This window comes from Pararge aegeria, chromosome 9 (genome assembly GCF_905163445.1).
Source record: "Pararge aegeria chromosome 9, ilParAegt1.1, whole genome shotgun sequence".
NCBI lineage: Eukaryota > Metazoa > Arthropoda > Insecta > Lepidoptera > Nymphalidae > Pararge > Pararge aegeria.
Window position 1 is genome coordinate 17,958,731 of NC_053188.1, and position 12,179 is coordinate 17,970,909.

At 34.7% G+C, this 12,179-nt stretch overlaps 1 protein-coding gene across 1 annotated transcript; it reads left to right on the plus strand.

Moving 5' to 3' along the window:
* Positions 1-3,616: 3,616 nt before the first annotated feature.
* On the plus strand, positions 3,617-11,047 carry LOC120626404. Its single transcript, XM_039893928.1, has 6 exons — positions 3,617-3,702; positions 5,696-5,787; positions 7,193-7,524; positions 8,236-8,376; positions 9,559-9,672; positions 10,758-11,047. The coding sequence occupies exons 1-6, from the start codon at positions 3,661-3,663 to the stop codon at positions 10,769-10,771; spliced, it is 735 nt and encodes a 244-aa protein (XP_039749862.1). The 5' UTR covers positions 3,617-3,660; the 3' UTR covers positions 10,772-11,047.
* The last annotated feature ends 1,132 nt before the right edge of the window (positions 11,048-12,179 follow it).

The window sequence follows — 12,179 nt, forward strand, 5'->3', positions numbered from 1 at the left end:
CTATGTTTTACACCACTTTTTAGTGTAAAGTTTATTTTTAATTTTTAAGAAAATAATAAAAACACCCAAACATAAACAGAATCTCTTTTTATTTAGTTTTTATTTTTTTGTCTTTACACTAAAATGTAAAAAATAATGTTTACATTAAAAGACAATTAAGAAAAAATGGAATATCAGTGAAAACTGTTATTATTTTGTTTAAATAAACGTATTTAAGTACGAGCAACGACTGTTATACTTGAATCCGAATTATTATTTAGTTGGCACGAATAAACAACAATCTATATTAAGGTTAACACTTTATCACCAAGAGTTATAAAAATAAACTTAAATTTAAAATTTTCCGGTTCAGTTATTATAATTATCACTAATTTAATGTAGCAAAAACCTTATTTTCAGACGAAAGATAAAATCTTATTTCGTCCTGCTGAAAACTTTGATCTCCATTTACAATACTTTATGTTTATGTATACGTAGTTATGTAATAACGAATCTATCATTCACTTTCTTGAATTTACATTTCTATTAACTTCGCTAACTAAAGCCTGTATAAACCCTTTGGTTTTTTTAAACTCACTCTACCAGTAGTGTACTGGTCAAAGACAATAACACAATAAACTATCTATCGGGAATCACAATGCCTCGTATCCTTTATGGGTGTAGGGCTCGAAATTGTATTTTAATTACACACGATAAGAATTCATTTGTAATGAAGGGTGGGGGACGCCATAAGTGTGCATAATTATAATTAGTTAAGTGCTCACACGCAGCAATTATTGGAGGAGATATCCTGAACAGATTCTTGGTATTTGGTGATTATAGGTAACGACGAAGTTTTGTATGTTTGTAATGAGAAAACTTAAAAAAAAAAAAAAAATACGATAAGAAACAAAGTGGTATCAATATATCGCTGAAGCCTTCTTTTAAGAGTAGTACATCATCTACTACTACAAATCATCTTCTAACACATGGGTAGTAACCCATGTGTTAGAAGACTCCGCTCGAAAAGTACCAACTGAGCCGATTTCAAAAAATTCTTGCACCAATGAAATGCTACATTCCTGAGTAACATACTCGTAGGCTTTATTACTAGAAAAAAAAATGAAGATTTATTATCTACCGAATTACGATGTGGCGGTGAACAAAAGGCTTTTAAAAAAAATAAAAATTTAATTATAAAAATTTATTGAAAATTACAGAAATTATTTAAATGAATAAAAATAACAATTAACAATTAAATAAAATTAACGCGTGTGCAGGTGACTTCAGACTGTCGTTCTTTTCCATTGTTCCCTGCGCGGTTCAATTTGCGCGGTGCAAGCTGGCATTCCTCTCTGGCTTTTATTATTCGTGAGGCTTGCTGCATCAGAGGGATGCCATGGTTACGGCATGCTGGACTGTAACAATTTACTGATGAACGAAAGGCCTCTCCCAATGGGAGGGTTTGCCCATACTCACCAAGCTGGGCAGACGGTTTGGTGATCGCAGTAGATGTCAAAGTCAAAAGTATCTTTATTCAAGTAGGCCCATAGGTGGCACTTTTGATGCGTACATAAGATGATGGCGATAACCACATTCGTAAACATAGCGAGCCTGATTAATTAATTTATTTATTTATACTCTTATTTGTACACCACTCAGAAAAACGAGACAAAAAAAAAAGAACAAACACATGAAGAATGAAGCAGGATACAAAAGGCAATATATAAAGGATAAATTTATTGTGTATTTTAAAGAGATTTACGGCTATACTTCAAAAACGCCCGTCCTTTATCTCCAAAAACCTTCATCAGATGTTCAGTTTCAGATCGAGCGATAATTCATTTTTCACAAAAACAAAATCCTAACTAAAAACAGATGTTTTCTGTTTATACCGAGCTACAAATAAAAAAAAAAACAAATTGTCAATCTCAGATCAATGACACACATTGTCCTGTGAACGGATGCCATATCAGAAGGGTACATCTTCAACATGACCGAATAGGACTTTGGTCTCTACTTCATTAGTATAAAGGTTGAAATAGCTTGCATATTTTTAGAAATATGACTTTATTTCAGAATTTACTTGATAAGATAAACGATTCCATTCCGGGCTTGAATGCCTTTGATTTTTTTTTACTAACACGGTTTACTTCTATTGTGGTGGTGTGGCCCAGTTCCCTTGCTGCGACGTTAAGGCCCAGGGTACAGAGATCAATTTATTACCGAGGATCAATTTACGAGCTTTATTATTATTTGATGGTTAAATAATCTTAGCTATAGTCATCATCATATCGAGACATTACTGGCCCACTACAGGGCACAACTCCTACCACAATGAGAAGGGGTTAAAGCTGTAGTCCACCACGCTGACCCAGCGCGGATTGGTAGACTCCACACCTTTGATAACATTATGTGGAACTCTCAGGATGCAGGTGTCCTCACGATTTTTTCCTTCACCGTTAAAACAAGTGATATTTTAATTACTTAAAACGCACATTACTTAGAAAAGTTAGAGGTGCTTGCTGGGATTCGAACTCGGCCATCCGAATGTTAAGTCGAGCCAATGCGCTATCACCGCTTATAACAATTAGGTGAAGGAATTTAAATTAAGATTTTCGTGGTTTATCAACATTGCTTAAATATAGTTCAAGGGGCCACGAGATAATATCTGATAATATTGAGTCCCGTCGTGACCACGATCCATGCAACTGAGTCGAAATATCAACAAATCCAAAAATATTATCGTGATATGGAGCCGTTGAAGGAAGTGAAAGGAAAACATCGTGAGGAAACCTGCACGCCTGAGAGTTCACCACAATGTACTCAAAGGCGTGTGAAGTCTACCAATCTGAAGTTATTCAGTGTGGAGGACTACGGCCTAAACCCTTCTTATTCTGGAAGGAAACCCGGGTAGTTGTCCAGTAACGGGCGAGCCTATTATTCCATTAAATTATAATAGTAATTATTCTTGATACTGGAAAAGATAGATAGATGGATAGATAAATTCTTTATTGCACACAATTAACGGACAAAGATACTATAAATTGAAAACACAAATACAAAAAGAATAAAAATGCGCAAAGGCGGTCTTATCGCTTTAAGCGATCTCCTCCAGACAACCCTTAATGAAAGAAAAAAATGATTATGGATACGGGATAGTGCAATTTTAAAAATATGTCAGAACATAAACTACATCCACTATAATATATAATTATAATACATAAATAGCTAATAGAAATTCAAATAATATAGAAATAAATACATATACATATATATATGTACAAATACATACAGAGCAAATACATAAGTTTATGACTCCGTTGATAAATAATATTCTTTTAAACGACTTTTGAAGATGCTTCATGATTTAGACTGTCTATTGTCTCTCGGCAATCCATTCCAGAGTATAACCACTTGACTGTAAAATAATTTATCCAGGTTTATATAAGTATATGAATATGAACGTTTTATGTATCTGTTAATTAATGCCTATAAATGACTAAAAATAGACACTTATTCATTTAATGATCAAAGAATAGGGAAAATGTGTATAAATTCTGTCTATACCATACACGTATGATTGTTGTACAAAATAATGTTAAGCGAATAGCTTTAGTTTAATTTTAATGGTTAAATAAAACAAATAGTGTTAAATTATTGTGTTTAAAAACATCAAACATGTGTTTAAAGAAGTCCAAAATAGTGTTTTTTTGTTTCTTGGTAAGTTCTTCTATTGTCTTTTACAACTTCTAAAAACTTTTTTGATTATTCAACCATCTTTCAATAGCCAAATGAGAATATTTCTTTTCAACTATAAAAAGCAAATTATCTATTTGGAAAGATTTCAACTGAATGTGGTTTTCATGAAGATATTCAGATGTATAAGATGGAACTCCTGCAGGGTAATTGCTCCTGCAAGCAAATCACTCGCAATCACATCAATTGTTTCTAAAATAGTAGATTTTTCAGTAGCCGGGATAAATCTCAACAAACGAGGGGTTTAAACAGCCTCCGAGCGTAGCGAGGGTTTTGCATTTAGAATCCTGAGTGTAGCGCGGGTTTTAGGGGCACCCAAACTCGAATGCAGAAAAATAGAGTATTCAAGTCAGGGTTAACCCTGACTACTCTATTGTCCACAACCCTCAAATCCATAATATTTAATTTTGGAGTGATTTTTTTACAATTCATACTCTATGGTTCGCGCTTCACAGACTCTGGTGTGTGACAGGGACGCCATCACACGTTAGAGCGAGATAGCGATATTAGAATGAACATATCTGTTATTATTCATATACGACGCGATGTTACTTATTCAAATCATAAAAGCCCCTAGGAACTCCAGTAAAACATCACTTATCCATTATCAAAATTAAGCTTAATTTGCTATACTCCGCGAAAAGCAGGAGAATCTGTGTGGTGTAATTTATAATTTCTTCAATCCTTATACCCCACACCAAACAGATCTTCGGCAATATACCCTCTACGCACGTTTCGCTCGTTGACTTTACAATGAATAATTGTTAACAATTATTCATTGTAAAGTCAACATCTCCTGATGATGCTCCGGTTTCGGAGCGAAACGTGCGTAGAGGATAAGGATTGAAGAAATTATAAATTACACCACACAGATTCTCCTGCTTTTCGCGGAGTATAGCAAATTAAGCTTAATTTTGATAATATATCATGGATTTCCGCAAAGTAACGCCTGCTTCTATCCAATACATCACTTATCCGTTGGACCTTGTATTGACGTTATTAACCTTTCAATACTAGGCTATGAAATATGACATTGTCGAGCGAGTGGTGTGAAAAAGTATTTCAAACCATTAGTACCTACCTACGATTAGTAGTACAGCTTTTGTGACAGAGTTCGTACGGGAAGTAATACCGCCATGCTTATTTTCGCTGCCAAGTAGAATTGCTCTGTTCTGGTCTGAAGGGCAGTGTAATTACACGCACATGAAGTTTAACGCCTCAGGTTAATAGACACAGATCAGAAGGCAACTTTTTTTAGACCAAGGCCGTGGGTTCGATTCCCACAACTGTAAGATGTTTGTGTGATTAACATGAATGTTTTTCAGTGTCCGGGCGTGTATATGTATATGATAAGTATTTATGTATATTATTCATAATCTTACCAATTTTACCATACTTACTAAGCCATCAGTCATCTTACTAAATATAACAGAAGTTACGCTCACTTTGGCGCTAGATGGCGGTGTGTGTATTGTCGTAGTATATTTATTAATTTATTTATTTATAATCATAGGACATGTTTCTTGCATGCCCTGCGAAGTGTTTCTTTCTTTGTAAACGTACACACAGGTGTGCCATAAGCAATTTATTTATTTCTTTAAATGCCAATTATTACTGAAAACCTTGACTGCAATCCCACCCGGTGGTAAGCGATGAAGCAGTCTAAGATGGCAGCGGGCTATTAGGGAGTATGGTAGTTATAACCTAAAAGGTTTCTACGCGACATCGTACCGGAACACTAAATCGCTAAGCGGCACGGCCAAAGCAGACCAGACCAGACCAGTGAAAATACAGAAATTCTAAATCAAACCCGGGGACTTACTTAAATTCTTAGCGCCCACCGTTGCGTCAGGGAGGTCGTCAAAATTTTTTATTAATTATTTATATATAATATTATTTATTTAATATAATATAATTATTATTTATTTCCCGTAAATGGTAAATTTAATTTCGACAGGTCTGCGTTACCTTCCGTCGAGGAACAATAGTGGCAGCTAATGAAACCCGTGTATTTGAACAAACCTTAACCAACTTGATTTTGCTATATCAGTAAGTGTTATTTCTGTCTGTCTTTCTATTCTACGCGACTTATTGTTCAATGTAAACTTAATTTAATTTTTTTTTTTTTATTAACTGCCGCCCGCGTTTTTACAAAGCGTGGAACCATTAAGTTCCAGATGAAAAAAAAACGTGTGTGTACTTATGTACACGCGTTAGAAGAATTATTTCAAAAATTTTATCTTTTGCCTTATTCTAAGTTTGTAGGAAAAACGACACTAACAATAGAAAAAAGGAATATACATTGAAAGTTTTATTATAATGCATTGTCAAATTAAATAAAGTGTATTTAAATATCACAAAAAAAAATATTTCTCATAATTAAAGAAATGGATATAATAAACATACTTAAATTGGGAATACTAATGGACTCATTATCGGACAATCAAGTTCCACTCAACATTAAAATTTGAGATTTTTGTACAATTAAATCAATTACATCACCGGAATGAGCCCGCAGACTTTGACAATTGAAAGTTTACACTGTCAAACCTTATAGCTAACTTCATGGTGACGGTTTTTTGTGACGTTGCGCGCGCGCATCATAAAGATTTACTCTCATCATTTTTCCATAATGCGCCAAAATAAGTATAACTTCGAAAAGCATGCCTTTATTACTCTACGTCATTTAAACTAACTCAATGCCTAAAGTCAAATTAATCGGTTGCTTAGTTAGGGCGTAAAGAACAAACACACTCTCGCATTTCAATTATTAGTTAGTATACACATATGCAGATCTTCCTGAATACGCTGTCTACACACGTTCCACTCCGACAGCTTTCAGCGTAAGTCTTTCAGCGTCCTCGTAACTAACAAAGGTTGCCTGTAGTAATAAGGCCGCCTTTGTATGTCTACATTGTGTACTGTATACTCCGTACTGTTTCTTTTCCGGTATGTAATACGTTCAATAAATTGTTTCTTCTTCTTCTTCTTATTCTTAATATCTCTGAACTACTTATTTAAGCTGTTTTTACATTGATATCGAGACATTTTCATAAACGCTTTAATTTAGTTGATGAATGCAAAAGTGTATTTGTTTGTTTGTCCTTCTTTTACATAATAACTAAACAACCAATATACCTACTCGATGCCTTAGCAATATGAAGTCAACGTGCGTAGAAAGTTTTTGGTCATTGTAGAAGATCTGTTTGGTGTAGACTGTGGGGTATAATGATTGAAGAAATTATAAATATGTACTCCTCTCCTGCTTTTCGCGCAGTATAACAAGTTAAGCTTAACATTCATTCTAGATAAAAATTTCAGAACCGTCAGGAATCGAACCTGCATCTGCCATTCGCGGCCTGGGTGGTTTAAAAACTAAGCTACAGCTTTCCACCGATGTTGAAATATATTAATTTTAATATGCATTTAAAAAAAAATCCTCCTTTTTTTTTAGAAAAGAAAATGCATCGAAAGAATACAATGCATCTGGTATAGACGACGCACCCGATGTATGCACAACGCCATTTCAAAAGTCTATTAGCGAAAATGATTTTATTAAAAGTAAACTTTTTGAACAGTTTCAACTCAAAGATTATTTCGCTGGTGAACCGAACTGTAGAAATCTATGTTTAAAAGTTAGTTACAAAATCGAAGAAATAGTAAATAATATTATCACCAATGATAATACACAATCTGCAAGCACAGACAATCATGCTAATGACAATAACATAACAATCAAAGAAGAAAATGCAAGCCACAACGTAACAGATAGCGAAATTAAAAATGGTAATGCCAACCATAAACAGTGTCATTCATTTACTTCAAGTAGGCTTACTCGTAGAACGAAGCTGTGATAGCGACTTCACTTTCGGGGGGCCGAGTTGAAATCCCAGCACGCACCACTAACTTTTGTGCGCTTAAAGTAATTAAAAATATCACTTGCTTCGACGGTGAAGGAAAACTTCGTGAGGAAACCTGCATGCCTGAGTGTTCTACTTATTGTTCTCAACGGTGTGTTAAGTTTACCAATCCGGACTTGGCGAGCTTGGTAGATTATTCTGAGAGATGACCCGTGCCCTGTAGTGCAATAGGTTGATGATGATGACGCAAATAGTAAACCGCACTCCTTGACAAACAATCGCAAATTACCCGCTTAACTAGCGCAGTTATAATTAAGTAAGCAGAATAACTTCTAAACACCTATAATACAACGAAGAAATACAGTTGGTATTTTGTTTTTTTAATCCTATTATGTAAGTAAGTAAAGTTACTTTAATAACTAATTAGTTAATGTGTTCAGTCATTTTAATCTTCTTAGTGCTTAATAGACTTTAATGAGAAATTTTGTCGACCACTATACCAAAGGTGAGCGCTGAGGTCCTAAAGTGGATTCATATGGTGGATTCCGGGAGCAGTTTAGGAATAAAAAAAGTGCTGTCTGTTAGAAAGCTGAGGATAATGTTAATCTTTCAATAATTAATAATGTCAATATTACAGAACACGATCACATAGAAAAGACGGAGAACCGTGAAGACAATACAAAAATAGACAAAGAAGCAGAAAATACGATAAATAGTCAAAATGTTACGGCTCGCGCAATAAATGAACCAATACAAGACGAGGGCAAAGAAGGACAAGGTATTTTGATTTTTTCATTAAGTTTGACATTTTAAAGGTATTCTATGAGCTGAATAAGAAAGCTTAAAAAGCTACGGGTGTGATAAAGAAGGAGACTCCGCTAGTTTGCTTTTCTATCGGTGTTTTAGAACGAAAAAAGGTCTTGATCAGTTTTTTGAAGTGAAAACTTTTTATGTAGGGTAAACCTAGGGAGGTAAAAAACTAACCGCTTCGTTACGGCGCCAGTTGTTCAGCTTCCCTTTCTCTTATGCATACGGCAGCAGTAGCGGCTGATTTACTCTTACACGATTAAATAAAGATACTTAAAATGTAAATACATAACGTTGGGATGAAGATATTAAAAAATTCAAAATACTTTTTTTTAAAGTAGTAGAGTATTTATAAGCACTTTTGAAATGTCACTCGGTCTAAGAGTTCTACAAAATTTTCTTAACGGTGTGTGAAGTTGACCAATCCGGACTTGGCGAGGGTGGCAGATTTTTCTGAAAGAAGGCCCTGTAGCGGCAATAAGTTGATGATGATGACTCTACTACCGGTTCGGAAGGCAGATTCCACTCAGAAGAGCCGGCAAGAAACTCAGCAGATTCCTCTTTTCCAACATCATGTCATAGTTTTAGCAATCTTTAGAATTTTTCTGTTTTGTGAGAGATGAGAGCAGAGTGGCCTGCTTCCAAGCAGCCTTGTCGTTAAGGAATTCATCAATCGTGTAGTAACCACGATTGGTTAAATGTGTTTTAATATATTGTTTAAAGTTAGGTAAAGGTAGATCTAACATGATAACGAAGGTATTACCTTCGGTATTATGTTAGATCTATCTATATATGATATGATATGAAGAATATGTGATATTCAAGAATTGTAACTGTGAATAAAATATATTTTATAATCAATAAAATAATTTATTTTCTCTTTTTTTCTCAAGTTAAACAACTTCAATATTATTAAATATTAATTGTTCAACTTAGGTTTTTTTTTATTCCACTACCAGTTAGCCCTTGACTGCAATCTCATCTGGTGGGAAGTAAAGATGCAGTCTTAGATGGTATTTTATTAGATTTTAAAAATTTAATTAGATTAAGTTATCACTTTTGTAGGGGGTATTCTGACGCACACGTTTTCTATATTATTTTAAACCCTAATACTATCCTTGGTTTTAATACTTGTTTTTTTTATTAATTTAAGGAAAAAAGACAGCAATAATCGCAGGCGCCACTGTAGCAGCAGTAGGGACAACTGCCATTGGCTCGTTTCTTGTTTATAAATGGGTGCAGACACTGCTACAAGCTGGTAGCTACAGTGAGTATAATTTATAGCAACTAAGCTACGGTTTGAAGCGGTTTGGTGGTGCACGCACCTCCAACTTTACTAAGTTATATGCGTTTTAAGTAATTAAAAAATCGCTTGCTTCGACGGTGAAGGTAAACATCGCGAGGGAACCTGCATGCCTGAGAGTTCTACATAATGTTCTCAAAGGTATGTGGAGTCCACCAATCCGCAGTGGGCCAGCGTGGTGAAATACGGCCTTAACCGCTTCTTATTGTGGGAGGAGACCTGTGCCCTGTATTGGGCCGTTAATGGGTCGATATGATGAAGCTACGTTTATAGATTTAGACTGCTGTTTTCGTTTGTTTGACTGTTGCGTGTGTGTCGGTTTTTTTTTGGTTGTGTGTTGGTTCCTTTTATATGTTTCGTTTATAGGTAATCGTATTTTAATTATTTTTTGATTGATTTTGTAAGTAGGATAAGGAGCAATAAGGGATCACATGAAATGCGTTGTTCAGAACGCCGAGGACTTCCGGGAATTCCAGTAGTTCCTCAGTATACAAAACCTGTGTAGTGTATTAGTGTTTCGTCCGCCTTTGCTTACTCTGTAATCTGTCAATGGCTCCTGTAATGGAAAGATACCTGTTTTTTGTTTGTGTTTTTGATTCCCCAGCTTTCTGCCCCCTATCAAGCGCAGTTGGTGACTCAGTTGATGGTTTAGATTAAGGAATACATCCTGAGTCTGCAGGATAACCTATCTACTGGTCTAGTTTCCTGACCTGTATAAGATGCGTTGTATAAGACCAGATGTTAATGTTGCTGCTATAGACATGGTGTTGGAGTCATCATCATCATCATCATCAGCCTATCAACGTGCTAGTTCTTGACATTGGCCTGTTTTTTAATAGTAGAAAGAGTTGTGGGGCATAAACCCACCACGCTGGTCCTATGCAGATTGGGGCTTTATCGATTACTATCACAAGTGGTGGAGTACACTTTAGTATTGAGGATATTAATGACATTCGGCCTGGCTGATAGTCTTAAGTACCTACTATGAACCTCGACTCCTAAAGAGTTACCTGCACAGATTATCACATATAAATTTTATTTCCTTTCAGGATTTCCAGCATAGAAAAAAACGTCCCTAACTAAATCTTCTGAAGAGATTCAGAAGAAATTGACTTGGAGTAAAAACTTGAAAAATATTTTTACGATTGCCCGCGACCTCGTCCACGTAGAATATCCCCATATTTCCCGTAGGATAAATTTTTTCTAATGCGGAAGTTAGTGCCCTCAAGAAAGCAAGCTACAGCCAAGTACCAAATTTCATCAAGATCGGTTTGGTGTTTGATATTTGAGAAGGGCACAAATCAATTACATGCTATTGATTTATTTATTTATACTCTTTATTCGTACACCACTCAGAAAAACGAGAAAAAAAAAAGAACAAACACACGAAGAAGGTAGCAGGATACAAAAGGCGGCCTTATCGCTAAGTAGCGATCTCTGCCAGGCAACCTTAGGATTAAGAAAACTAATTTAGATATTTTTAATGTTGCGTTGTATAAGCTTAATTTTAAAAGTAGATTCTTAATCCTTAAAAATAAACGTAATAGGACAATATTTATTGAAATATATCTTACCAAAACAAACCTTACGACCTTACTTTATTAGAATATTTAACTTGAAAGTGCTGACTGCTGAATACATAGGTTATTTTAGGTTATTTTTGTTCACTAAATAATAATTAAGAAATACACAGAAGTTATTCTATACGGTTTGACAGTGTACACTTTCAATTGTCAAAGCCTGCAGGCTCATTCCTATGATTTCATTGATTAAATCCGAACCAAAAGGTGATCACACCAAAAGGATTCTGAAATTTCAGCTTTTTTAGTTCCAGCTGGGAGCTCACTACTCTCACTTGAAGTTGTATTATTTTTATATTGTTGACGTTTTGTTTCAGACTTATAATAATCACACCAAAAGTATTCTAAAATTTCAGCTTTTTTAGTTCCAGCTGGGAGCTCACTACTGTCACTTGAAGTAGTATTATTTTTATATTGTTAACGTTTTGTTTCAGACTTATAATAATCACACCAAAAGTATTCTAAAATTTCAGCTTTTTTAGTTCCAGCTGGGAGCTCACTACTGTCACTTGAAGTAGTATTATTTTTATATTGTTGACGTTTTGTTTCAGACTTATAATAATTATATAATACTGCTTTAACCACTGGTAGCAAATATTCCATGATAACATTCAAAGAGTGAAATTTCGCTTTCAAATAAATGTATAGCCCACGAATTTTAGAATTTGGAATTCGTCCACAGAGCGCTACATAAATTATTATGATTTTAAAATATGGATTTTAGTCAACAAGAATTCGATCGATGTCACATGATACGCTGCGTAGATATATACCTAATTAACAAATTCTCAAAGGAATCAGTAATGTAACGGAATACCTATTGTATTTTTTTGTTATGTTATGTTAACGATGTTCATAAAGTAGCGTTAAATTTTTTACCTTTAAATGGTT

Excerpts from the sequence above, each read along its gene's own strand:
- LOC120626404 (XM_039893928.1), top strand. The coding sequence starts at position 3,661 with ATGTGTTTAAAGAAGTCCAAAATAGTGTTTTTTTGTTTCTTG. Across the intron at positions 3,703-5,695 it reads TAGTGTTTTTTTGTTTCTTG|GTCTGCGTTACCTTCCGTCG; the intron begins GTAAGTTCTTCT and ends TAATTTCGACAG. Across the intron at positions 8,377-9,558 it reads CGAGGGCAAAGAAGGACAAG|GAAAAAAGACAGCAATAATC; the intron begins GTATTTTGATTT and ends TATTAATTTAAG.